Raw genomic sequence first — 25,917 nt, 5'->3', positions numbered from 1 at the left:
AATGTAATGTTAAACAAGCACTAAGAAATGCAACTTTACTGTTTTCCAACAAAGTTTATGACTAAATTTATTTTTAGCGCACTGTCTATCAAATATGTAAACTACATATGAAATATATTTGCTGGACATTCCCATGTAATGACTTGAATAGATCTCAACTTTTGAAACAACAGATGACGAGGTTCTTACTATTTACAAAGGTTACAGTCTGCACCAGAGTTAAGTGGACATGATTTCACATCATGAATATTTATTTCAATACAGAAATTCATTTCTTTACAGGTTTGCTGTTTTGCACAGCAATAATGTTATAATTAAAAATACAATCTTGCCAATCACATTGAAGATTTGTGGTAAGTTGTTCTCAAAGTTAACAACTAATGATGCCACAGTACAATCCAACTGATTGTTTTACATGCTTTTAAGCCCATCCATTTCAGTCAGATACCACAGAAAGAGGTACAATAGTATATTCTGTTAAGTGTTTCATAACATTTTGTACAGTAAAAATAATACACAGGCTTGACTCACTGTTGTTGCACTCATACCAGCACACAATGACATGAAAAATGTAAATGAAATATATAATTAATAATAAGTGACTTTGTGATGGATATTAAAAATAAAACGAAGTGGAACTCTTCACTCACCCAATTTCATGAGCTGCTATCATCACAGACATTGTTCACATTCTTACACTTAATTTCACTGTTGTTTCACAAGTTCACTTCATCACAGTCTTTGCTACTCTATCATAGACACACTTTACAACTGATGTGCACGTTGACCCATGAGGCAAGAGGAAATCGTCCAAAAGGAACCTTTATTTGCGATTTTGAAGGGCATTTGACAACCAGTCCATCGCCGCATCAAGCCCTTCACCTTTTGTTGCTGAGGTTTTAAATATCTGGAAAGTTCTGTTCTTCAGAGCATCGAGCCCAAGTGCCTGATGGACTTCTGCTACACTCAGTGCTCCTTCAATATCCTGCTTATTAGCAAGAACTACTAAAATTGCTCCCTGTAGTTCATCTTCCTGTATAATAATGCAACAACATCATTTATGGGTATTAAGATACTTAATAAATGAAAAATTTAAAAAGTAAAAGTTTGAGAAGTGTCACACTGGAATCTACTCATAAGTAAAGATTAAGACATTTCATAATGAGTTTGTGTTCAAAATTTCCTCCATTAGTGAGGATACATGCATCCACCCTCCGTCGCACGGAATCCCTGATGCACTGATGCAGCCCAGGAGAATGGCGTCCACAATACGAGCACGCAGTCTCTCTACATTTTGTACCGGCGTTGCGTAGACAAGAGCTTTCAAATGCCCCCATAAATGAAAGTCAAGAGGGTTGAGGTCAGGAGACCGTGGAGGTCATGGAATTGGTCTGCCTCTACCAATCCATCAGTCACTGAATCTGTTTTTGAGAAGCATACGAACACTTCGACTGAAATGTGCAGGAGCTCCATCGTGCATGAACCACATGTGTGTCATACTTGTAAAGGCACATGTTCTAGCACCACAGGTAGAGTATCCCGTATGAAATCATGATAATGTGCTCCATTGAGCGTAGGTGGAAGAAACCAAAATGAGCTCTAACATGGAAATTAAACATTTCTGGACACATGTCCACGTAGCATCTTTTCTTTATTTGTGTGTGAGGAATGTTTCCTGAAAGTTTGGCCACACCTTTTTGTAACATCCTGTATATTCTTTATCATTATATGTATTTTTCAACATGATTTGTATCTACAACAATGAGCTGTTGTTTCTTCCTCACAGATGGTTTTCACAGAAAACAAGGAAGTTGTATTTCTGCTTTATCAGCCTATGTTTGAATACCACAACAGAACCTGAATTGGTAATAACGACAACCAAGGCTGAAGTTGAGAAGGCATGGGAGGAAATGGACACAGAGTGGAAAAGAGGAGGGGGTGGCCAAGAGAGGGTGAGGAGATGGAAAGAGACAGGGGGAGAAGATTAGGACATATTTAATTACCATACATATTAGAAATGTGTGCTCTCTTCTGTCTTTTTCATTTAGCCAAACTGATCCACAACACATGGCCAGGAATAGCTAGTTGTTACATAAACTCATTATGAAATGTCCAAAGTTAGAATTTACTGCATAATATAATTTATTCTATATGAGATAACTGAATGAAAATTAGTTAATTTACTAAGTTCTACTGTCCCAAACTTGACAGTATAAAAAGTAGACGTAGCCAAACCTTTCAGCAAGCTTAATCCATGGTTTCATCAATATGTATGAAAATTGACCTGCAGTTTCTGTTTTTAATTTCTTGTTAAAATGTAACACTAAAGTTATCTGACAGAACAAAGCTGAATGAAATGTATTTTTCACATTTTAAAGCAAGTTGATTTCTGCAAAATCTGACTTCCAAAAGAAAACTTTTTCCTATTTTTCCTTTATTGAGTATTCTTTGCACAGCTTAATAACAATACTTTTATGACTTGTAAAATAACTACTCTATGCTCCAATTCTAGCAAAGTGACAACAAATGATGAAATTATGACAGATTAGTGTCCACCTGTGATTAATATGGTTACAATACACAAAATCAACAGTTGCTGCTCAGTGTGTGCATTCTAAAGAATTAAATACAAAATTGAGTTGATATAATTTACCTAAAAACAAGAGAATTACACCAACTCCAAAAATCACTTATATCGATATGATACTGGCCCTCAACTGATCAAAATAAAGTCCTCCACCTAATAGTTTGATTGGCATACACACAACATACAATTTCTGCGTTTACTTAGTATAAGACATCCTTCTGCAAATAAACATCTGAACTACATAATCCAACTCCTTGTATTATTTTATTTAAAAAAGAATGAAGTAGCCACATGCTCAATCATAACCGACATATCTAACAACCAATGGCATTGTGAGGGTTTGACATAGTACTCTTTTCTGTCAATGCAATTGATACAATGTTTTTGTGTGGAATAAGTCATGACTCAACTTTTATTAACTTAAGGTGTCATGACTGTCAAATGCTATTAATGCAAAAAGTACCACAGACCTATGAAAATAAACTTTGTTAACTAACAAGTTGACGCAGAGCTGGGAAGGCATGATGCGAGTGATGTTGGGTCAGTGAGAGTGGAGCAAAAATAACAGTGTTCCCACACAGAGCCAAAAGTGAATATTTCACAGCCATGGTCACCGACAGACTAACATGCTTGGCATGCAATAGCTATAGCAGCAGTCACAACGCTGAGGCTAACACTGAAATCTTAACAAGACTCACGTTTGACAATCATTTCAACTGAGGATGGAAGTCTCCAGAAATTAGGAAGACCTTCAGTAGCATTAGGCAAAAGCAATAGCGCTAGAGTAACTTGGCCAGAAGTCCCTAAAAACAGCATATCAGCAGCTAGCACACAAGACCACGTCAGTTAATCATAGTCTGCATCAGTACCAGGAAGCAAAAAAAGCAGTACTACAGGACAGCCTCGGAGTCACTACAGTGACACTTCAATGCTGCTGCAGTAAAAACTACAAGTAAGTCCATAGATATTTGAGAGCATCTACATCAACACAATTTCTCTGCAATTCACAGTTTAATTCCTGGTGGAGGGCTCAATAAACCATCTTCAAATATTCTCTACTGTTTCACTCTCTAAAAGTGTGTGAGAAAGACGAGCACTTAAATCTTTCTGTGCAAGTTCACATTTCTTTTATTCATTTCCCCCTATGTAGGTGGGTACCAACAGAATATTTTCACAATCTGAGGAGAATGTTGGCAATAGATATTCATAAGAAAATCCTGATGCAATGACAAATGTCTTTGTTTTAATGACTGCCACCCCAATTCATGTATCTTGTCCATGACACACACGCCCCCTTATTTCCTGACAATAGAAAACGAGCTGCTGTTCTTTGAACTTTTTCGATGTCGTCTATCAGTCCCTTCTGATGTGGATCTCCCACTGCACAGCAATAATCCAGAAGAGGGCACACAAGTGTTGTGTTAAGCAGTCTAGTAGACATGTTGCACTTTCTAAATGTTCAACCAATAAATCACAGTTTTCCACTTCCTCTACCCGTAACATTATGTGATTATCCCAATTTAAATTATTTGTGATTATAAACATTAAGTATGATGAACTGGATGACTTCATACTTTTCATTATTTAGAGGTTTGTATGGTTTTAGGGCACAAAACTGCTACGGTCATTAGCGCCTGGTCTGTGACTTAGGAAAAGGTAAAAAAACTAAACAGGAAACCAGCAGCAATGGGAACGAAACTCAAAAAATTGGAGAAACTAAAAACAGAAGGAAAGCTTAAAAAACCACTATAGAGGGGGGTTGGTTGTCCCCAAAAAGAGCTTCAAATGACGTCATTCACTGCCACTAATAAACTCGAGAACGCGATCAGCTGAGCGCATATCATCTGCTAAAATGGAAGATATATCAGGCGACAGCTGTAGACGGGCACGTAACTGAGTAAAATAGGGGCACTCAATTAAAAGGTGTCTTACTGTCCACAGCTGAGAGCAGTGGGGACAGAGTGGTGGAGGATCGCCAATTAAAAGATGTCGATGGCTAAAAAGACAGTGGCCGATCCGAAGTCTACTTAAAATTACCTCCTCCCGACGACGTGTTCCGAAGGAAGAGGTCCAAGCACAGGGAAGAGCTTTCACGTCCTGCAATTCATTACTGGGAAGTGTCGACCAATGTGCATGCCATAAAAGAACAACACGACGACATAAAACACTCCATAGATCGGCAAAGGGAATCGTGCGAATAGCTGGCCGAAGGAGAGATACTGCAGCCTTGCCCGCTATATCGGCCGCCTCATTTCCACAGATACCAACGTGTCCTGGGATCCAGAGGAATGCCACAGAGACGCCCCCCAAGTGGAGCAAGCATAGGCAGTCCTGAATCCAGTGGACCAGAGGGTGGACAGGCTAGAGAGCTTGGAGACTGAGGAAAGAGCTGCGAGAATCTGAACAGATAACATACTGTAACCGCTGATGGCGACGGATGTATTGGACAGCCTGGAGAACAGCGTAAAGCTCCGCAGTATAAACCGAACACTGGTCGGGAAGCCGAAATCGATTTGGGGTGTCACCAACAATATAAGCACTCCCTACACCTAACGATGTTTTTGTGCCACCAGTGCAAATAAATGTGGCTTCCTTCATTTGTGCAGAAAATGCCCGACAATAAACAAGTGAAGGGGTACCATCATTGGGAAACTGACGAAGGTCACGGAGCAGGCAGGTCCTGGGATGGAGCTAAGGCGGTGCTGTACCCCAAGTTGTCAAGAAAGTTTTAGGAAAGCGGAAGGAAATAGAATGAAGTAGTTGACGGAAGCGGACTCCCGGTGGTAGAAAGGAGGAAGGGCGACCTGCATACCCTAAATCCAGGGAGGTGTCGAAAAAAAATGTCATGTGCCGGATTAGCAGGCATGGGTGACAGATTGCTAGCATAACGACTCAGAAGGACAGCTCGCCAATTGGACAGCGGAGGTTCAGCAGTCTCAGCATAAAGGCTTTCCACAGGGCTGGTGTAAAAAGCTCCAGACACTAAACGTAATCCTCGGTGGTGGGTAGAGTCGAGACACCGCAGAATAGACAGCCGAGCAGAGGAGTAAACTATGCTTCCATAGTCCAATTTCGAGCGCAGTAAGGTGCGCTAGAGGCAGAGAAGGACCACTCCCCAGGAGATACCATTCAGGACACGGATGGCATTGAGGGATCAGACAGCGAGCCGAAAGATAGGAAACGTGGGAGAACAAGCACAGTTTTCTGTCAAACATAAGACCCAAGAATTTAGCGGTGTCCGAAAACGGAAGGTTGACAGGTCCTAGATGTAAGGAAGGTGGAAGAAATTCTGTACAATGCCAAAAATTAACACAAACGGTCTTACTGGGAGAAAAGTGGAAGCCGGTTTCGATGCTCCAAGAGTGGAGGCGATCGAGACATCCTTGAAGACGTCGTTCAAGAAGGCTTGTCCGTTGAGAGCTGTAATAGATCGCAAAATCGTCCACAAAGAGGAAGCCCGAGACATCAGGAAGAAGACAATCCATAATTGGATTTATGGCAATGGCAGACAGTACAAAACTTAGCATGGAGCCCTGGGGTACCCTGTTTTCTTGGGAGAAAGTACAAGACAGTAGTGTTCACCCGCACTCTAATATGTGATCTGCCATAAATTCGTGAAGAAAAAGGGGCAACCAACTGCAAAAGCCCCAAGAGAACAGTGTGCAGAAGATGCCTGTCCTCCAACAGGTATCGTATGCTCTCTCCAGATCAAAAAATATTGCTACTGTTTGGCGTTTCCAGAGAAAATTGTTCATGATATAAGTGGAGAGGGCAACAAGATGGTCAACTGCAAAACGATGCTTTTGGAAACCGCATTGGACAGGTGTTAAAGACTGCAGAACTCCAGCCACCAAGCTAAACAGCAATTCACCATACGCTCCAAAACCTTACATACACTACTCGTGAGAGCAATGGGGCGATAGCTAGATGGGAGATGTTTGTCCTTTCCAGGTTTCGGAACAGGAACGACGATAGCTTCCTGCCTCCATCTGGGAAAAGTACTGTCGGTCCAAATTTGATTATAAAGGCGAAGGAGGTAACGCAGACTATGGTATGGTAAATGCAGCAACATTTGGATGTGGATACCATCCGGTCCTGGGGTGGAATAGTGAGAAGAAGAGAGTGCATGTTGGAGTTCCCGCATGGAGAAAACAGTGTTGTAGCTTTCGCGATTTTGAGAGGAGAAGGCAAGAGGTTTCATTTCCGCAGCGCGTTTCTTCGGGAGAAATTCTGGCGGATAATTTGAAGAGCTCGAAATCTCAGCAAAGTGTTGACCCAATGAGTTAGAAATTGTGGCAGGGTCCACTAATGTATCATGTGCGACAGTGAGCCAAGAGACCAGGGAGAGACTAGGTGCGCCAGACAACCGTTGAATCCGACTCCAAACTTCCAAGGAGGGAGTGAAGATGTTAAATGAGCTAGTAAAGAAGTCCCAGCTTGCCTTCTTGCTATCGCGCATGACGCGACGGCATCGCGCACGGAACTGCTTATAGCGAATACAGTTGGCCAATGTAGGATGGTGTCTGAAAACACGAAGAGTACGCCACCGCTCACGTATTGTGCCACGACATGCCTCGTTCCTCCAAGGAATGGGGGGCACTGGGGCAATTCGGAGGTGCGAGGTATTGAATGTTCTGCAGCTGAAAGAACAACGTCTGTAATATGAGTGACCTCTTCGTCGCGCTAGGAAAGTGACGGTCATCGAATGTCGCTAGAGACGAAAAAAGTGTCCAATGGGCTTGGGCAAACTTCCAGTGCCACGGGCGCATATATGGCAGGTGTGGCTGCAATCGAAGGACACATGGAAAGTGGTCACTCAAGTGTGTATCAGCAAGGGCGAACCATTTGAAGTGCCGAGCTAGCAGAACAGTACCGACCGAAAGGCCCAAATGAGAGAAATTTGTTGTGGAGGCAGACAAAAATGTAGGGTCCCCAGTGTTGAGGCAAACAAGATCCACTTGGTGGAAGACGTCTATCAATAGTGAGCCACGCGGACAAGGATGTGGAGATCCCCAAAGTGGTTGGTGGGCATTGAAGTCCCCAACCAGCAAATAGGGAGGTGGAAGCTGACCAAGAAGATGAAGGAGATCAGCTCGTGCCATTGGTGTGGAGTATGGAATGTATACAGTACAAAGGGAGAAGGTATATCCAGAAAGGGGAAGACAGACAGCGACAGCTTGGAAGAAAGTGTTTAAGGGGATTGGGTGATAATTGAGAGTATCATGAGTCCTCCATGTGCTGGAGTGCCTTCAACACAGGGGAAATCAAATCGGACTGACTGAAAATGGGGGAAAACAAAGCGGTCGTGGGGATGCAGCTTTGTTTCCTGAAGACAGAAGATGACTGGCGAGTAGGATCGTAAGAGGATCAACAATTCATCTCGATTGGCTCGAATGCTGCGTATATTCCAATGGATAATGGACATAGGGTGGACAGAAAATGGAATAATGTGACCAAGGTTGCCCTCAATTCAACGACAGCTCAGAGCTGGCAACTGACAGCATGGAATGGCAGTCAGCCGAAGGCAGAAGATTCTGATCCATAGGTTGTTCAGGAGCAGCTTCTACCTTCAGCGATCGGCGGTTGATCGGCCGCCAGCAGTGCGCCTCGGCGACACAGAAGACGGCCGAGGGCGGCTACCGCCAGGTGGTGCTGTAGACGAGACGCGTTGTGGCAGAGGAATTGGGTTTCTTATTAGCCTGCTTGGAAACAGGATGTTTAGATGGAGGAGGAACTGATGGTTGTGAATTTGGGGTATGTAAAAAATCTTCACGTGTAGGCTTGTGTTTGGAAGTCCGGGTGTCTGACTTTCGGGCTCAAGATTTAGCAGAACCCGATGAAGGGTGAGCCTTAGAGTGAGCAGGCGAAAGTGGGGAGGTTGAATGGGCGATCTTTGCGCTGGCCGATCTGACGACTGTGGCACTAAAGGTGAGATCACAAGTCTGCGTGGCCGCCTCATTTGTTGGCCAAGGAGAGGCAAGGACAGTGCTGTATTTACCTGTCTGAGGCACAGTGGGCTTTCAACTGGCGAATAATTTTCGAGCAGCAAAGGTAAACACCTTTTCCTTCACTCCGATTTCCTGAATGAGCTTCACGTCTTTAAAAATGGGGCAATCTCAAGAGGAAGCAGTGTGGTCACCCATACAGTTGATGCAACGAGGGGATGGAGGTGGACAAGCACCCCCATGGGCATCCTTGCCACACGTAACATTTGGGCGGATTGGAACAGGACTGGCTGTTATGATTGAACCGCTGTAGCGACGCGAACGTCAAGAAGACAGTACGGGTTGGAACAATGTTCATGTCAACCCTTTTCTATGAACAGCTGTTACGCCCTGGTCAGACAAGTAATGTTGAATTTCCTCGTCGGACAATCTGCCAAGGGAGCGTGTATAAACGACCCCACGTGAGGAATTTAGGGTGTGGTGCACTTCCACCTGGACAGAGAAGGTGTGTAGCAGTGAAGCACGCAGCAATTCTTGTGCCTGGAGGGCACTGACTGTTTCCAACAACAAGGTGCCATTTTGTAATCTGGAGCAAGACTTTACAGGATCTGCAATTGCGTCAACACCTTTCTGAATAATGAAAGGGTTGACCATGGAGAAGTCGTGACCTTTGTCAGACCGAGAAATAACAAGGAACTGTGGTAACGATGGTAGAACTGTCTGTGGCTGAGGCTCATTGAACTTACGCTTGTGAGCAGACATAGTAGAAGATGAGGAAACCATTGCGGAAGTATCCCCCATGATTACCGGCGTCTCCGATGGCGCTCCTCCCTTGTGGGGGCCCTCTGAGGACACTCCCGCCTTAGGTGACTGTTCACACCTCAGGTCACACCCCCCCCGAGAAACGGATGGAGGGACCAATCGGCACTTTCGGAAGGTATCAGCTCGGGTAATCACCGCTCCATGGGCCTGGCCGTTGCTAGGGGATATGTACCTGTCTACACGGGGCGGGGAATTACGTGTAACCCTGTCACCGGCTATGCATGGAAATGCGTGGGTCGGCCTTCAGACACACACACAGGGAGAAAAAAAAAGAAAGGGAAAAAAAAGGAAAGGGGAAGGAAAGAAGAGATTTCTCAAACGTCATAGCGGAGAAAGGGTAAAGAGAAGAGGTAAGGAGAAGAGGACAAAGAAAGGACGAAGACTTGCAAGCAGAGAAAGCGAAGAATGTGTTACATTTTCGAGCGTCCGTCTCCGGACGTAGGCACAAAACATGCTCCCAGAGGTGGAGAAAGGCGGAGTTGACAGGGGGGGGGGGGGGGGGGGTAGATGGGGAAGGATGCGGAAAAGGAAGGTATGCAGCCCGGAAAGGAAGGAGGGCCACATTAGCTCGGGGCCCCGTGCTCGTTATGCACGTATCCACAAAAAGAGTTGTGGACCCCCTAGGGGGATTATTTAGAGTTAACTGCCACTTTTTGCATCATTAAGATAGCCTGTGAAGCATTTTGAATATTGTTTTGATAACTTTACGAAATGGTAAATGTATGCATCATAAAAAAAAAAGAAAGAAAGAAAGGAAGAAATACTCAGTTTGTCTCCTACGTCATTTATGTATATCAGGAACAGCAAAAGGCCTATAACACTTCCTTGGGGAATGTCAGATATAACTTGTGTTTTAATCTATAACTTCCATCAATTACTATGAACTGTGTCCTTCCTGCTGGGGAAGCACAAATCCAATCATGCAACCAAGGCAATACTCCATAAAAGAAATTTGCGTAGAAGATTCTTGTGAGGAAGAGTATCAAAAGCTTTCTGGAAATCTGAAAATATGGATTCAATTTGGCACATCTACTGATAGCACTCATTACATCACGACAATAAAGAGCTGTTGTGCTTCACAGGAATGGCATTTTCTGAATCCATGCTGATTATTTGTCAATAAATCATTTGAGCGCTAATTCATAATGTCTGAACATAGCATATCTTCCAAAATCCTACAGCAAAATGACGTTACTGATAGGGGTATTTAATTCCGCGGCGAATTGTGGTACTTTCTGGTCTTTAGGTACGGATATTTCGAAGAGTGAGCAGTTGTATATGATCTAAGTATGGAGCTATTATGTCAGCATACTCTGAAACGAACCTGACTAGTATACAATTTAGACCGGAGAGGCCTTGCCTTTATTAACTGATTCAAGCTGTTTTGCTGCACCGAGGATATCTACTTCTCAGTTACTCATGTTGGCAACTGTTATAGATTGGAATTCAGAAATACTTACTTCATTTTCTTTGGTGAACCCTGTCATCAGTATCACCACCACTGTTATCATGCAGATAAGGTACTGATTGTGTTTTGCCACTGGTGTACTTTAAATATGACCAGAATCTCTGTGTTTTCTGCCAGGTTTTGAGATGGAGTTTCACTGTGGAAACTATTGAAAACATCTCACACTATAGTTCATGCTAAATTTTGAGCTTCTGTAAAACTTTGCCAACCTTGGAGATTTTGCATTCTTTTAAATTTGGCATTCTTTTTTCATTGCTTCTGTGAGTGTTCTCACCCTTTTTGTGAATAATGGGGGTCATAAGAAGGAAACAAAAACTATGGTAGCAGGGAAGACAAAAGAAATGGTAAAGTTAATATTAAACTGGAAGATGATGTTCTAGAGCACAATCATTGACAACAATAAACGTATCACAGATATAAAGAGAAGAATAGCCTTGGCAAAGCAAACTTTCCAAAATAAAAGGAATTTACTAACAGACAATCATAAGCGTAGAAAGAAAGAAAAAGTTTGCCAAAACTTTTTCTGGAGTGTCTTAACATACGGATGTGAAGCATTGAAGCATGAACTCTGGGAAAGGCAGAGAAAAAGAGACTGGAAGCAATGGGAATGTGGATATGGAGAAGAATGACGAAAACAAGCTGGGTAGATAGAAAAAGTAATGACCAGGTCTTAAGAGAAGTGAAGGAAAACAGAACACTGCTATATCAAAAATGATAGGGCACATAATGAGACACAATCAGTTCCTAAAGAATGTATTTGAAGGAAAAGTTTTAGGGAAAAAACCAAGAGACAGGCCAAGAGCAATGTATTTTAATAACATCAAAGAAGATATGGGGATAAAATCATATGAAGAATTGAAGAGGATGACACTGGAGAGAGGGACGTGGCTAAATCGACAAGGCATAGCCTTTAGTTTATGATGATGATGATGATAGGGATCAGAACCATCTCTTAACAATTTGTGTGGTATACATATCTCAACTGCCGTCAATACTATTTCTTTGGATTCAAACCAAAGCTGGCCTATGCTTACGCAGTTAGGCAACTGAGTTTCCAATAAGTATCCAATAACAAATTATTTTCAATTTTCTAATTGTTAGTAAAGAACGAGCTCTGCAGGGTTTGTGCTTACGAGGGCAACTCCCCATCGCACCACCATTTGTCTGTTTATATTTCACATGAAGAAGCTGAAAATTAATGTTTATTGATTCAGAGACACAAACATTCCAGTTGTCTGCTAAACAATGTCAAGAGACCACTTTCTGTTAATTGGGGCAATGCTTCACTTTAGTGACCTGTGGCAGTTATGAAGACAGGTTGTTTAAAATTAGAAACCATCTATATCAAAAGCCCTCTGTTCAAAGGGCAATTGTGTTTCAAACTATATTGTCCAAACTAAGTGGGTTTGGAATTAAAACATGCTGTTTGACTGGTTATGGTCTGCATTTTATTGTGCACTCAGGCACAACAAAGGAAACTAACTTACACAATTTGCAAGAATAGAGGTTACACAGTAGCAACTCAGATAAAGCTGTTTTTGGAATGACGACAATTTATATTGACAATTTGTATGGTGCCCAGACCTGGCACTGGCTTCCTATAAATCGAACAACTACATGCGGTATTAATGTGGCAGTTTTAAGTGGGGAGTGTTCTGATCTATGGTTGCGTAAAATACCGGTACAGGTCGGGCCTGACCTACAGCTGCCAACCGCAGCTAACAATTGCGCTGTAGCCACTAATTACCAAATGCTTTGTTATTCCAATTTGCCTAGTGTTGCAGATTGCTTTTTTTTCTTATTCTGAAATGAGTGAAAAGACTAAGCCTGATGCATAAAGGTAGTCGAATATGACTCACCACAACAAAATGAATCGGTGATCCTTATGACTGTTATGTCAGTTGTGTTTTCATGGAAGCACAGCATGTGGGCATAGAATGGCAGCCCATCGAGAGGGAGGTGGAGGTTATTTGCCCACACCACTGCTCCCCCCCCCCCTTGGGGAGTCTAAGTTTTCATTTGTTTACGGCCGTGATCAATAGCCACTTAAGCACAAACACTCAAAAGAAAAGTGCACAAATGGATAGATGCACCACTTGTTTGAAACAAAGAAACCAGATATGAATACAAGGTGTTTTATGTCATGCTTATAATAATAAAAACCATTGACCATGGGTCATGATGGAAGGCAGCCACACTGGACACCTCTACACACACACACACACACACACACACACACACACACACACACACACGTGCAGTCTCAGACAACTGAGAAATACCAATATATGAAAAGACAAATAGTCAAATAACATATGTTTTGATCTGAAAACATTCAAAGTAAACTGTGGATTTTCAAAAAAATTATGTTGTGTGTTGTGGGTTGGTAAAGTGGGGAATACATCATTTTTGCCACAAACTACTAAAGTCCCTTCACAAAATACTGGAAATATAATTCTTAGGGGGAAAAAATTTTAAAGGCAGAGTATGAACAAAACTTTATCTCAAGAGAATCACCCTACTCAGAAAGTATGTGTGAATAACTTAAATACATTCTTATTGTTACATACAATCTGTTCTATCAGTGTGAATCAGACACTGAGTGATTAACGGGAAGAATCTTCACTTTGCGCTCCAAAAAAAATGTTTAGCGCAGGGTCTGGCAGGCCGTGCAGGTAGCTCGGCCTGGCAAGGTACTTAGCAAGCAGGTAGCCAGATTAATGATAATGATGGAGCATTCAGTACAGTTAGTGGGAAGTATCTGCAACCACCAAAGGTTAAGTCTGGAAAACAAATCTGTGTTCCTGCAATCTGAATTACTCAAATCCCTCATCTTTCCCATTATCTTAGTTCCTGGACAGCTGCATTTCCCTAAAGAAAATATCTCATGTCACTGGTTTAGCTTTTGCATAGTAATAAGCAAGAGGAATCTCTTTTGGGAGACATTGGTGAAAACCAGTCCAGCCTGTTAAATGGGCTGACTTCACTACTGAGGACTCCAGCTTCCACCCATTACTTTGACAATTCCATTTACTATGAGAAGTCCTTAACCCACACCCTATCCACAGTAAAAATTAATGTACCAAATCAGTTTGATTAATTTAAAATGGGCCAAACACTAATGAGCATTTCATTTTCATCACTACTCAATGAATGTGGCACCCATATCTCACGAAAGTTTCTCACAGTTCATCCAAGTGTACCATATCTGTTGATCTGGCACACGCGTATGCTACTCACTACGTCATTCACGTTTTGGCAACCACTGCAAATGAAGAAGTATTTCTTACAAACTACAACCAAACTTGGACGAATTTCAGCTCGCAGCAAAATGAAAAAACTAAAGTCAAACCACTGCACAGGAGAACAGTAACTGTTAAGTACATCACCGCTTCAGAAATATTTTGAAATAATATGAGCGGAAATTGTCATAAGATGACTGCTTTGGTGCAAATATCTCAGACCGTATTATACATGCCATATTTTAATATCTAGAAGATTGCCCTGAATTAACTGTGTATTAAAATTTTGACTAAGAATGTAAAAAGGCAAAGCATCGTGGCAATAACATCCAACAAAATGTACTCAGGCTTTCAGCTGTATCAGGTGGCTAAAATGCCAAAAGTTTTCGACCAAGTACTCTTTAGCTATCAGTGTGCAGAACAGCTGCTCATGCACTGCTGGTACACCATATAAGGGGCTATGCAACTACACATTTGAGTCACTAGACTCAGTCTCTCAACAACTAGATCCCACACCACACTGAGCTGTAAGCTACTGCTATCATTAGTTATCTGTTTTTTTTTTAATTTTTATTTCAATGGTTTCTTTAATTACACTGTTCCAGAAACCATTAGCATCAGCTACAACTAATGTCTTAAAATTTGATCTGGTGACCGTTTACTACAGCATGTTTAGCTAAAGCAGAGATTTCGGTGTAGTGTAGGTGATAAATCTCTCACCTTCCTTCCTGTGTTGTTCTAGAGAGTGCACTGTATGTATTACTTAAGGTTGGCTGCACTCTCAAGGCATCTGTACATAACAAGTTTTCTAAGGTCTGCTGGATCTTTAACATGCCTAATTAATTGCCAGAGTTTCGACAGGACGTTCATCTTACTCAAGACTGAGCTACAGAGTGGCCGATTCTCGTCAGCAATCATACTGTGATCCTTACTTGAGGTCTTAATTTATTTTGTTATTGTTGTAACTACTGTTCCTGAAGACATTGAATAGATGACTCAGCTATGGGACAGGTTATCAGTATGTAATATCATTCTGGCACTGCACTATTTACCAATCTTTGTATCACTGCCACTTTCAAAGAACTTCAATGAGAATCTTTTACAAACAGTGCCTCTACATAAAAAATGACCACATCACCACTAGAAGCAAGTCAAAGACTTAATTCATCTGATAAATTTGACCAGATTCTTTATGTGGTGTGCATAGTCATACACATACAAATATTAGCCAAGCAGTACACCAGTTTGTTCATCAGTGAACCAACGATGGATGCAATGAGACTGGCTAGACGGAGACTAGACATAAAATTGGCATTCTTTATATAAATGAATTGGTCATTTTCAAGACATGAAATGCCACAAGAAATATTTTATCCTAGAGAACTGATGATTATCCGTTAACTTCTAGAATTGTAAGAGTTCTGTAACATAGATACTGTAGTCCTCATTCCTAGTGGACAATGGAAAAGTTCCCTCTCAACCCACACACAGCACCAAGTGGGTGCCTTTTCTAAAAACATTTAATGTTTAATGCTGTCACATTTTAGTGCCTAACTGCAAGATATGTCCAAGTCTGAGACTGTTTCTGACTTTGGATGCAGCAGTGTGAGAAGCAATGAAATTTATGGAATTTGCCATTAATAGATTTACATTTTTCTGACTATTCTAATCAATTACCTCACCCATTTTTAAAATATAACCATTATAATTGCCACCAGAAAAGAACTGTTGTTCACAATGTTCTCACTTTCTTTAACAGAAATAATTCCTTTCCAGTAACATACCTTAGCAAGATTTGATGTAACATTAATTATCTGGGTTGTCTATTTTGAAAAAAGTTACATACTACTCCTTGACTTTTTTCAGTATGGCTCAACATTAAAAATTTATACAAATTCGCCTAATATGCATAAGCCTTTGAACAGAAGTCCATTTAAACCTCATAAAATTCCAGATAATTTTTGTGCAACACTACGAACATTTTAGTAAAAAAATCTCTTACCCTTAACATATAAAGTAGCTCGTCCTTAGAAATTCCTATTCTGTCTCTATCTGCTGAATCAACTACATAAATAATTGCATCAGTATTGGAGTAGTAGCAACGCCAGTAGGGCCTGAAATAGTCAAAATTAAATTACAATTAATGCCTGGAAATAAGTTTTTAATATCAATGCGTAAACAGTGTAGTGTAATATTTTTACTCTATGAAAGGAACATATGATTTTATTCTAAAATGTGCCTATGGGACACCCACACTTCATCAGTAAGTAAATGCTTGTCTGCACAGCCCCCCTTTTTTTTAAAGTTATTTCTGTTTTTTCATAGAGAACACCAGGACAAGACTAATCTTTGATACGAGTCATTGGCTTTTGCCAGTGACGTAATATTAATGGCTGCTGTCATGTCACAGTGCACATATTCACAGTTTTGTTGTTCACTGTTGAAGCCAACATGATACTAAGAAAAACCTGGTTGGGGTGACAGACTGACCTGCAGTGTAGCCCATTTGGGGGAGGCGGGGGGGGGGGGGGGGGGGGGGGAGAAGGCCACAATCAAGTTATAGTCACCATACTGTTTACGGCATTTGTCACATGTTTGTGCATCAAATTCATTAAAACTGACAAAAACCTGTGACCCAAAAATACGGAAAATGTCAAATCTCTGTCAAACTACCCTGCCAAATGCTGTAACTGAAACAAAATTTAAATATTTTCAGAAAAACTTATACTAACAGGACATTTCAAGAACAATATTTAGGACTACAGATGTTCATCACATGATGAAGGCAGTTATTAATCAATAGAAACTCTCAAATGGAAAATCAACAACATAAGGTAAATATTACGAAAAGTATAGTTGCTACTCACTATATAGCAGAGAGGCTGAGTCACAGACAGGCACAAGAAAAGACTGTCAAATAAAGCTTTCGGCCAAACAGGCATCCATCAGAATTACACACCACACACAGTGAACATTATTAAAGTCAACAAACTGCAGGGACGAATTCCTGACTGTAACAGGGAGGAGAAAAAAAAAAAAAGACGACCTATGAAAATGAATCTGGAACTGTATTGTTGCCATGGAGGATGGTGCTGATGGATGAAAGTTCCTCTTAGCATGTACCGTGTATTCCTTGTGTGCTGCAGACTGTGCGACTGATGCAGCGTACTGTAAGCAGCGGAGTGGTCCGGTATTCATGTCAGGAACAAGCCGAGATGATGATCACGATTAGATTAGATTAACACTTGTTCCATAGATCATGAATACGACACTTCGTAATGATGTGGAACGTGTGTACGCCAAGCAGATGGAAATGGTCAAGAGGAAGCATGGCTATACCAGAACAAGTACCCTCACAGACACCAACAACATCACACATCATTCCAAGCCCTTTCTGGGCTTTTGTGTAACGGATGAATGTCCAGGGAAGTGATGGACTGTGCGTACACCAGATTTAGATGACTGGGTTCTGCCTCTCGTCCATTTCCAGACGCTTGGCCATACACAAACCAGGTTACCAGAAGCGTCCGATTCCATTCATCGGCTTTGACCCATGACGTAAGGTGATGGTTGTGTGTGACGTCATGACAGTGCGGAATTTAGTTTGAGAGAGTGGCATGTTTGTAGGTGTCATTTTTATGTGATCGGTGGTGCTCTCCGGTAGTGTGTGTGTGTTAGGTGATGTTTATCATTAATCTTGCTTGTGTGGCGTGTTTGTAGGTGAGGTGATGTTGCGGTCGGTGGTTCTCTCTGGTGGTGTCTTTATGGGTAGCACGTTATGTGGTGTATAGGATTCACTTGCGGGGTAGCATTGCATGTGTGTGGTATTGGTAGTGACTGTGCTTTCAGTGGAATATTTTTCAGTGGATTAACAATATTGGTTTTGTTATGTCGACATTATTGTAGTTTTTTCTGTTCGTTGTGTGTGAATTTTGGTAAATTGCTTTGTTTGTGTCTTTGGTAGGTATGGATATGACTCACAAGGTCAACAGTTTTCGGTTGTCGGCGATGATGGGGGACAGCGCGTTGTTTCTAATACAATTTTTTTCAACTATCCGGATTGTTGGATGAAGTCGTGAAGTGTTCAGTGCGTCGTGAAAAAATTGGGCTTAATAAAGTTTCAGTGTCTCGGACCAGGGACAGCTATATCTGGAAATGTCGTTAGGATAGCAGGTCAAGGGAAATGTTCGATTCCAATTTTGATTTTCTAGTGTGCGTTTTTTTTTTTTTTTTTTGGTATGGTTAAGCACAGTGGTGAAATTTGAGATTTATAGTGTGGTATCGGTTGTTTCTGTTGACCTATATAGGTCAAGGGAAGTGATCAATTCCAGTGGCTTTTGTGTGCAGTGGAATTTGGGAAGGTTGTGGGGTCTTGTTATTTTAGTGTTTTTTGTCATTTGGTGTAGTGGCGTGTGTCTATATTTAGTTTCCCCCCACTCAGAAACCCCCAATTTCCCTCGCTTCTCCCGTTAGATTCATTATATTTTTGGATGAATATCTGTTTGGTGGTTTTTCGATCTATTTTTGCGTTTGTTGCCAAATTTACGTGATTATGTCATAGTAACGGTATGGGAGTAGTTGAGAATGGTCATTTCCGCTATGATGGTGAGGTCATTGCTCAAAGCAGAGGGGTGGAATCTGACGCTTCCATGAATATCGGACCATTCTGCTGCTTACAGTACACCGTGTCACTCACACAGCCTGCAACACACAAGAAACACACAACACGTAGTCAGAGGAACTTTAATTTGTCAGTGCTCTATACTGTGGTACTGACTGATCTCTAGATACATGCTCAGAAGACCTTTTCCCCTTCATGTACAGTCAGGAATATATCCCAGCAGTTTGTAGGCTTTATTAATGTTCACTCTATATTTATTCACACAAGAAAACACATCTTATGCTGTCTTTTTTTCTTTTTGTGCCTGTCTGAAACTCAACATGTCATCTTTATAGTGAGTAGCACTATCTTTTTCTTATACTACTAAAGGCAGTTGGTAGTAATTGGTGAACTGTAAACACAACAGAGAGAATATGTGTGATTTGCAAAAGTTGTCATGACACATTTACAGTTCCAGTGATAAGTAAGTAATTTCTCATACGGGAAGAATGTACCTATGATCAGTATACTTTATATAAAAAGCTTTTGCATCTTAATACTGTACAAGGAATTTCCATAACAAAGACTTCTTCAAATCTAATTTTGATAAATGTAGTTCACATACTCTTTCAAAGCAATCACTGCCCGATTTTTGGCATGTAATCATTACCATGTGAAGTATTTTTTAACTGGAAAGAAAAATATTTGCATGATGTAACACAGCAAGCAGAAAAATGCAATATTCAGCTGTTGAAATAATGCATAAGATACCAGTATTATAGATGTATGAAAACAGTGATTAAGTACATTTAACTCTGAGCATCAGTTTTGAAACACACTACTTGGTTACAATGTGCAACAAAATTTTATTTGTGTACAAAGTATCTCTACTGTACCCAAATGAAGATAGACACACACTGTTTTTACATCCTCTGAAATAATAACTTCAAAACAAAAACAAAGGCATCCAAATAAAGTGCTTCAATAAACAAACACTCTTGCATGAGCATTGATCGTAGTAATTTAAAACTAGTGACCAAAAAACTGAGTGTGTAGGCCAAAACAGTTTCTGATGTCTAGATCACTAAGAATCTCTTCTTACAGCCTTTCGAATGGCAGGACACTAATAAGTCGGTGGCAAACATTAAGTCTATCAGAAACCAATCTGCTCAAAGTTCAATCCAATTCTTGAAGAACTTGACATTCTTCTCACCTTATACTCGTCTGTCCACCGAGATCCCACACTTGGAATTTCAAGTTCTTGTATGTAACCTGCTCTACATTGAATCCAATGGTAGGAATAGTTGTCACAACTTCGCCTACCTGTAATCTAAAAGGAACATCCTAAATACAAGATGCAGAACATAGTAACCATCAGTTGCTAAATAGAAAGCGTGCAGAAATATTTCAAGCATGTGCTAACCTGTACAGAATGGTGGTTTTGCCAGCACCATCAAGTCCTAATATGAGGATTCTCATTTCACGACTGCCTAACAGGTTTCGAAAGTAACTAAACAATCCACCTAAACAAAAGGAGAAAACAATTATCGATTTCAGATGCCGGCAAATTCAAAAATTTAATACAGAAAAGTGTGTCCACACAATAACACCGTCGCGCTAGCACTAGATGATATACTTCTTTAACTTTACGGGCTGTACAACACAGATAACATGTAACTATCTTAATCCACAACGCACGCTTAAAATAGTGAAGAAAGACTTACCCATTGCGCAGAAAACTTGATGCGCCCTTTAATTAGTAGTTTCTTTGGCTAACTCCTGGCTTCACCAACAAAACTGCGGCTCACACCTCCTAGGCGTCAATATATTTATCAAAACCAACACATGCGATTTGACGTGTCTGCAACACTATAACCAACTGTGACAGCATGCTTGTCTCAAAGAACTTCCACTTGTAACACATGTATAGTTGGCTACACTGTCTCCGCACAATCTCACTTCTGTGGAGACACACGAAATGTGTCTCCAGAGCAGTGTTGCCGTTCTAGCAACAAAGTCGCTAGAACTAGAGGATTTTATGAACTTTTAGCGAGCAAAATTGCGGCTTTAGCGGAAAAAATTATAGCGACTTTTTAGGCAGTCAAGACTACGTTACCTTTTTAATCTTCTGCACATGAGTCGGTCTTAAAACTCAGTCACTTTCGGCTATGGACCACCGCTACATCCTCAGTGTTGTGCTAAGTTTCTCTTCCTAATAAATATCAACATTCCTTTACTTCCCTAATTCCCCTTGTGGGGAGGGAAAATAAAAGATTGGTCTATGAAGAAAAACTCAACACATGCATATTGTACCGCAAATTACTTTACACCACCAGTATCCGCTAGAGACTTTAATTAATTCTTAGTTTATACTCGCATAATGTAGTCAATTACGATTCAAAAATCTTCCTTCTCGTCATGAAGTTTCTTACAACCTGCTAATAACAATTTTCTTGGTAACTTATACACGGCTATCTTAATTATGTACAAAAAGATCCACATATTTCCTTAATCCAGTACAAAAATGCACAGCTGTGTTTACTTTTCTTTTTTAATGAAACTGAAGTATGAAACCACATACTAGTATATTAATAGGTACAGATTGGAAAAGTTGTCAACTGACAAGCTTATTTGTATCCGAGAAACGGTCAGCTATTTACACAGTAGTAACATCATGAAAAGATGATAAAGAGATTTTTGCCAGTCTCGTTAAGTGTCAAAGTTCTGAAGGCAAACGAGTGAATAGAAAATGTATATATTTTCTCGCAAGCCTAAAAGTGTAGGTACTTTAAAATGGACATTTTTAAAAATTCCTCTAATAACTATTCACATTCCTCACAGCATTCTTTGGAAATCGAAAAAGTGATAGTTTTGAAAGCTGCTGCAATTTATAGTGCCATAATAAGTCCGAAATACGACCGAATTTTTATTTTTAATGTGCTTTTACACTTCATTTACAAAACGGACAATCGTTTCGCAGCGTTTATGCACAACAGCCGCTTGGCGGCACTGCAGTAGAGAACCTGCAGAAAAACTGTATGAGTATCGTGACTCAACAATGAGTGAGAACAAGAATACTGCACTGGAACTGGAATGTTTGAAATGACATTTTAGTTATCTCGATGTGTTGCGGTGTGATTAGTTATTGCGGTTGTTTACAAATTATCGGTTTTTATCGTGTAACGATAGTAGTTGTGTGGAATTAACGCAGTTATAAAAAATCATGGAAGTGCTGCCTAAAAGAAAGGTCTACAGCAAGAGTTATAGAAAAGAGTGGGAAAACTGCATGGAATTCAAACATTGCTTGAAGCCTGTGCCAGGTAACTCAACTAAAGCCTATTGTAGCTATTGTAAGTCCGGAATGTATGCAAAATTAATGATTTAAAAAAGCATTTGGAAACGAAAAAAACACAGCAAAATATGAACTAATTTCTCAAAATAAGCAGCTGACATTTTCTGCAGTACCAGTGAAAACATGTAATTCATGTGCAAGAGCTGAGTGTACGCTAGCGTTGTACATTGCTAAACATTGCTCAATTTCCAACATTGATCACTTGATTGACGTGTGTAAAAAATGCTCTAAGGATTCGAAATCAACAAACGACATGAAATTACATACAACCACATGTACAGAGCTAATAAATTTATTCTAGCACCTCATTTCAAAAAGAAACTTTTAAGTGACATAGGTGACCAAAAATATAGTTTATTATTAGATGAATCAACAGATGTAAGCATCAGGAAATATCTCGGGACCGTCGTAAGATATTTCAGTTTAAATAAAAAAAAGGTAGTGTCTGCGGTTTTAGCTTTGAAACTCCTGGAGGGTTCTGATGCCGTTGGAACGGTATCAGCACTTTTACAGTGTTTAAAAGCTGAGGGCCTCAAACTACAAAATTTAATTGCAATGGGAACCGATAATGCAGCTGTTATGACTGGTTCCAGCCACAACGTGTATACAATTGTGAAAGCGCAACACAATCTTCCACATCTCATTTTGATACCTTGTGTATGTCACTCATTACAGGTGGCAGTAATGCATTCATCAGAAATCACTTTGCCACGAAACATACAGTTTCTGGTCCGTGAAACTTACACCTGGTTCTCACACACATCAAAGCGCCAAACTGAGTATAAAAATATTTTTCAGCTAATTAATTTGCAGTGACCCACTGTTATAAATACTGAAAGCATGTGACACTCCATGGCTATCTATCGATCCGGCTATAGCAAGAATTTTATCCCAGTGGGATGAATTAAAATTGTATTTTAAGACTACTAAAAATTGATTTTACTAAATGAACAAAATGGACTCTATATATACTTTTCGAAAACAATTCTTGGTGAGGTGCAACAGACAGTCAAAATCTTTGAGAATGAAAAAGCAAACACTGTAAAACTTTTAAGCTGTCTGATGGCTTTGCTACGTATAGTCTGCCAAAGTATTATGTTGCCAACAGCAGCAACAACCGACCAAGTCTACATAGATCTCAAAATAAGATTACCTTAATCCCGTCCCCTACCTCGGATATCTTTTTGAGTGACATGTACAGAAGCTTCCAGTAAATCATAATGTTATTATTGCAGGAATAAAAAAACGGCATACTGATTTTAATGTGAAGTTAGGAGAACAAATCCAATAGAAGACTTCCAGTCAACTACAAAACTTTAGAAAAAATTACACTCTTGAGTGAGGAAGAAACTTTGAAACAATGAAAAGACACATCATTAACTAATCTTGTAAAGGAAATGGGATACCCTGACGAAAAAATTGACAAAATCTTGCAGCAGTGGCAAACCATTCACTTTGTTGACTGGAATCTGCTAAACGGGGACACTATTAGCTTTTGGGCTAAAGTACCTGAATACAAAAATGTGACTGGAATAAACACCTTCGAGGATTTAAGTGATTTCGCTATTGCTGTTCTATCTTTACCACATTCAAATGCCGAATTAGAAAGGGTGTTTAGCTCTATGCATTTGAACAGACTTTCTGAACAAACTGTAAATTCTCTTCTTCTCATCAGAAAGCAACTCAAGATTAAAAACATGAGTTGCTCGACTTATGATCTCCCAGAAGATGTTACTAACTAAGTTGGCAAAGGAAGACCAAGAGAAACTGGAGAGGCATCAACTTCTTCAGTTAATGCAATTGAAGATACTGAAGACTTCTTAAATGATTTTGAAATTTAGGTAAAAGCATTCCGCTAATAATTATATTTTATTTCATAAAAGTGCAGCGTAATACATACATCGTGATATGTTGCATCAAAAATCGAAACAAAGTTACTTATCATTGCGAACAACTTCTGCTATGGGACCAGCCATGAAATCGCGAAAAAAAAATTAGCTATTCCATATATTTTTTGAGCAGCATTGGTCTTTTTATGTGAATCAGCCGATTTTTTCGGCGGTTTCAGGATTTGTCTCATAATAAAAGTTGGAGTTATGAGTAGCTACATTATTTGGGCTTTCAATGTAACACGTTTAAAATGTCAAAGTGTTATGTACTTTATTTTATTAATAATCTCATGTAGATAGTTACAACTACAGAATTTTAATAGCTAAAAACATACTTTTCATTTTGTCTTTTCAGATCGGAAGCTTAAGAGGGGAATAATTTCTATTGAGTGGAACATTTAATGGATTTGCTTACAAATTTAATTTTTTTCAGATTTTTCTAACTGTAGATATGTCAGACTAACTTTGCTGTTGAAAATAATAAACTTTCAGTACCATTTATCAATAAATTAATGTGATTTATAGTGTTTCATACCAAGTTTCTAAAATATCGCTGGAATGAAAGCAAAAAGGACCATTAAAAATATGCTGTAGGCGTTGTAGTACATTATTCTCTGGCAATACGCAAGGGCTGAAAATAAATATAATAATCCGCTCGCCGACATATCTTTGCACTTAAGAAAGTTTAGCGACATCTTGGGCATTTTTAGTGAGCACTATTTTACATATCTAGCGGATTTTTTAACGCCAGTTAGAGACTTTGCATATTATGCAACGCCAACCCTGCTCCAGAGTCTAGACTGTGTCTCTGAAGTGTATCCAAGATGATTTTTTGTAGGAACCAAATTGGTACTATCTCTCTCTTTATTAAGGGTCCCGCACACATTCAAAATATATTGAGAATACTAGTTTGTCAAACCATCAATATATTGAAGTTACCTCACACCATCAATAACATTGGCAAAAACTGTCAGTTGGAAACGCGATTTCAAAAGTTAAGATGTCGAACGCCCAGAAGAAAGTGTATTCTGCATGTGTCCTAGCTATAGCTTGCAAGCAACACAAAAAGACGAAAAAGAGGAAATGGATCCGAAATTGATTGAAAAAAGGAGCCACTGGTCGCATGTTAATTTACTGACAGAAATCAGATTTAGGGACCCCAAAAGATTTTATATATTATTTTCCAATTAATTCTGTATTGTATGATAAGCTATTAGTGTTGATACAAGATAAAACAAAAAAGCAAAATACGTTAATCAAAGAGGCAATCACATTCGACAAAGAGTAACTTAGAGTTATCTGGCGACAGACAGATTCTAATACTCGAAGTTTAGTTGTGTAATATCAGCAAGCACAATTAGTGAAACTCTAATGAAACATGTGAAGCAATTCTATCTGCCTGGCAATAACCTGTTCAGGAAACGAACATCAAATTTTTTGCGCTTTCTGATAATTCGGTGAAACTGACATGCATTTCCCAGACATCTTACTAGTCACTGCAGATATAAGGCGTATTTTTTGAAATGGGTGAGTTATTCAAAAATGCTATGTAACAAAACAATCTATACTATATTTTCAAATTAATGATGTAAGTAATGTTACAGAGAATCCTCCGTTAATCATCCGAGAGTGGCATATACAACAATTACCCCTGCCTATTAAAATTCTATTGTGTTAAAAGACTCCTTAAAAATTGAGCCTACAATATGATATACACCACAGCTAGTTGAAAAAATTAACAATGATGTGCACCATGCCATGTTGAAAAAATAAACAGTGCACACGAACGCCATGTGGCTGGTTCTTGAAGCTCTGGCAACATCTGAATTGAAAATATTGTTAAACAGTCAATATTTGACCTCATACTTTCAATGTGTATTGATAGTATTGAGAATATTTTGAGCTCCATTGACATTGCTCGTCAATATTTCTAGGATTGACAATACATCAATACACGCCCACAGGCAGTCAATATATTGACAGTTTGACTATATTATTGAACATGTGAGGGT

The 25,917-nt window shown here is 39.8% G+C and overlaps 1 protein-coding gene across 1 annotated transcript; it reads right to left on the bottom strand.

The window, feature by feature from the left end:
- Positions 1–219: 219 nt before the first annotated feature.
- Positions 220–20,561, bottom strand: LOC126354391 (ADP-ribosylation factor-like protein 1). The gene is made up of 5 exons (XM_050003994.1): positions 20,389–20,561; positions 20,088–20,187; positions 19,878–19,994; positions 16,067–16,178; positions 220–1,033 (listed from the first exon to the last, which is right to left on the bottom strand). The coding sequence occupies exons 1-5, from the start codon at positions 20,390–20,392 to the stop codon at positions 824–826; spliced, it is 543 nt and encodes a 180-aa protein (XP_049859951.1). The 5' UTR covers positions 20,393–20,561; the 3' UTR covers positions 220–823.
- Positions 20,562–25,917: the final 5,356 nt, after the last annotated feature.

This window comes from Schistocerca gregaria, chromosome 3, assembly GCF_023897955.1.
Source record: "Schistocerca gregaria isolate iqSchGreg1 chromosome 3, iqSchGreg1.2, whole genome shotgun sequence".
NCBI classification, from domain to species: domain Eukaryota; kingdom Metazoa; phylum Arthropoda; class Insecta; order Orthoptera; family Acrididae; genus Schistocerca; species Schistocerca gregaria.
This window is presented reverse-complemented; position numbering and strand designations above follow the sequence as displayed.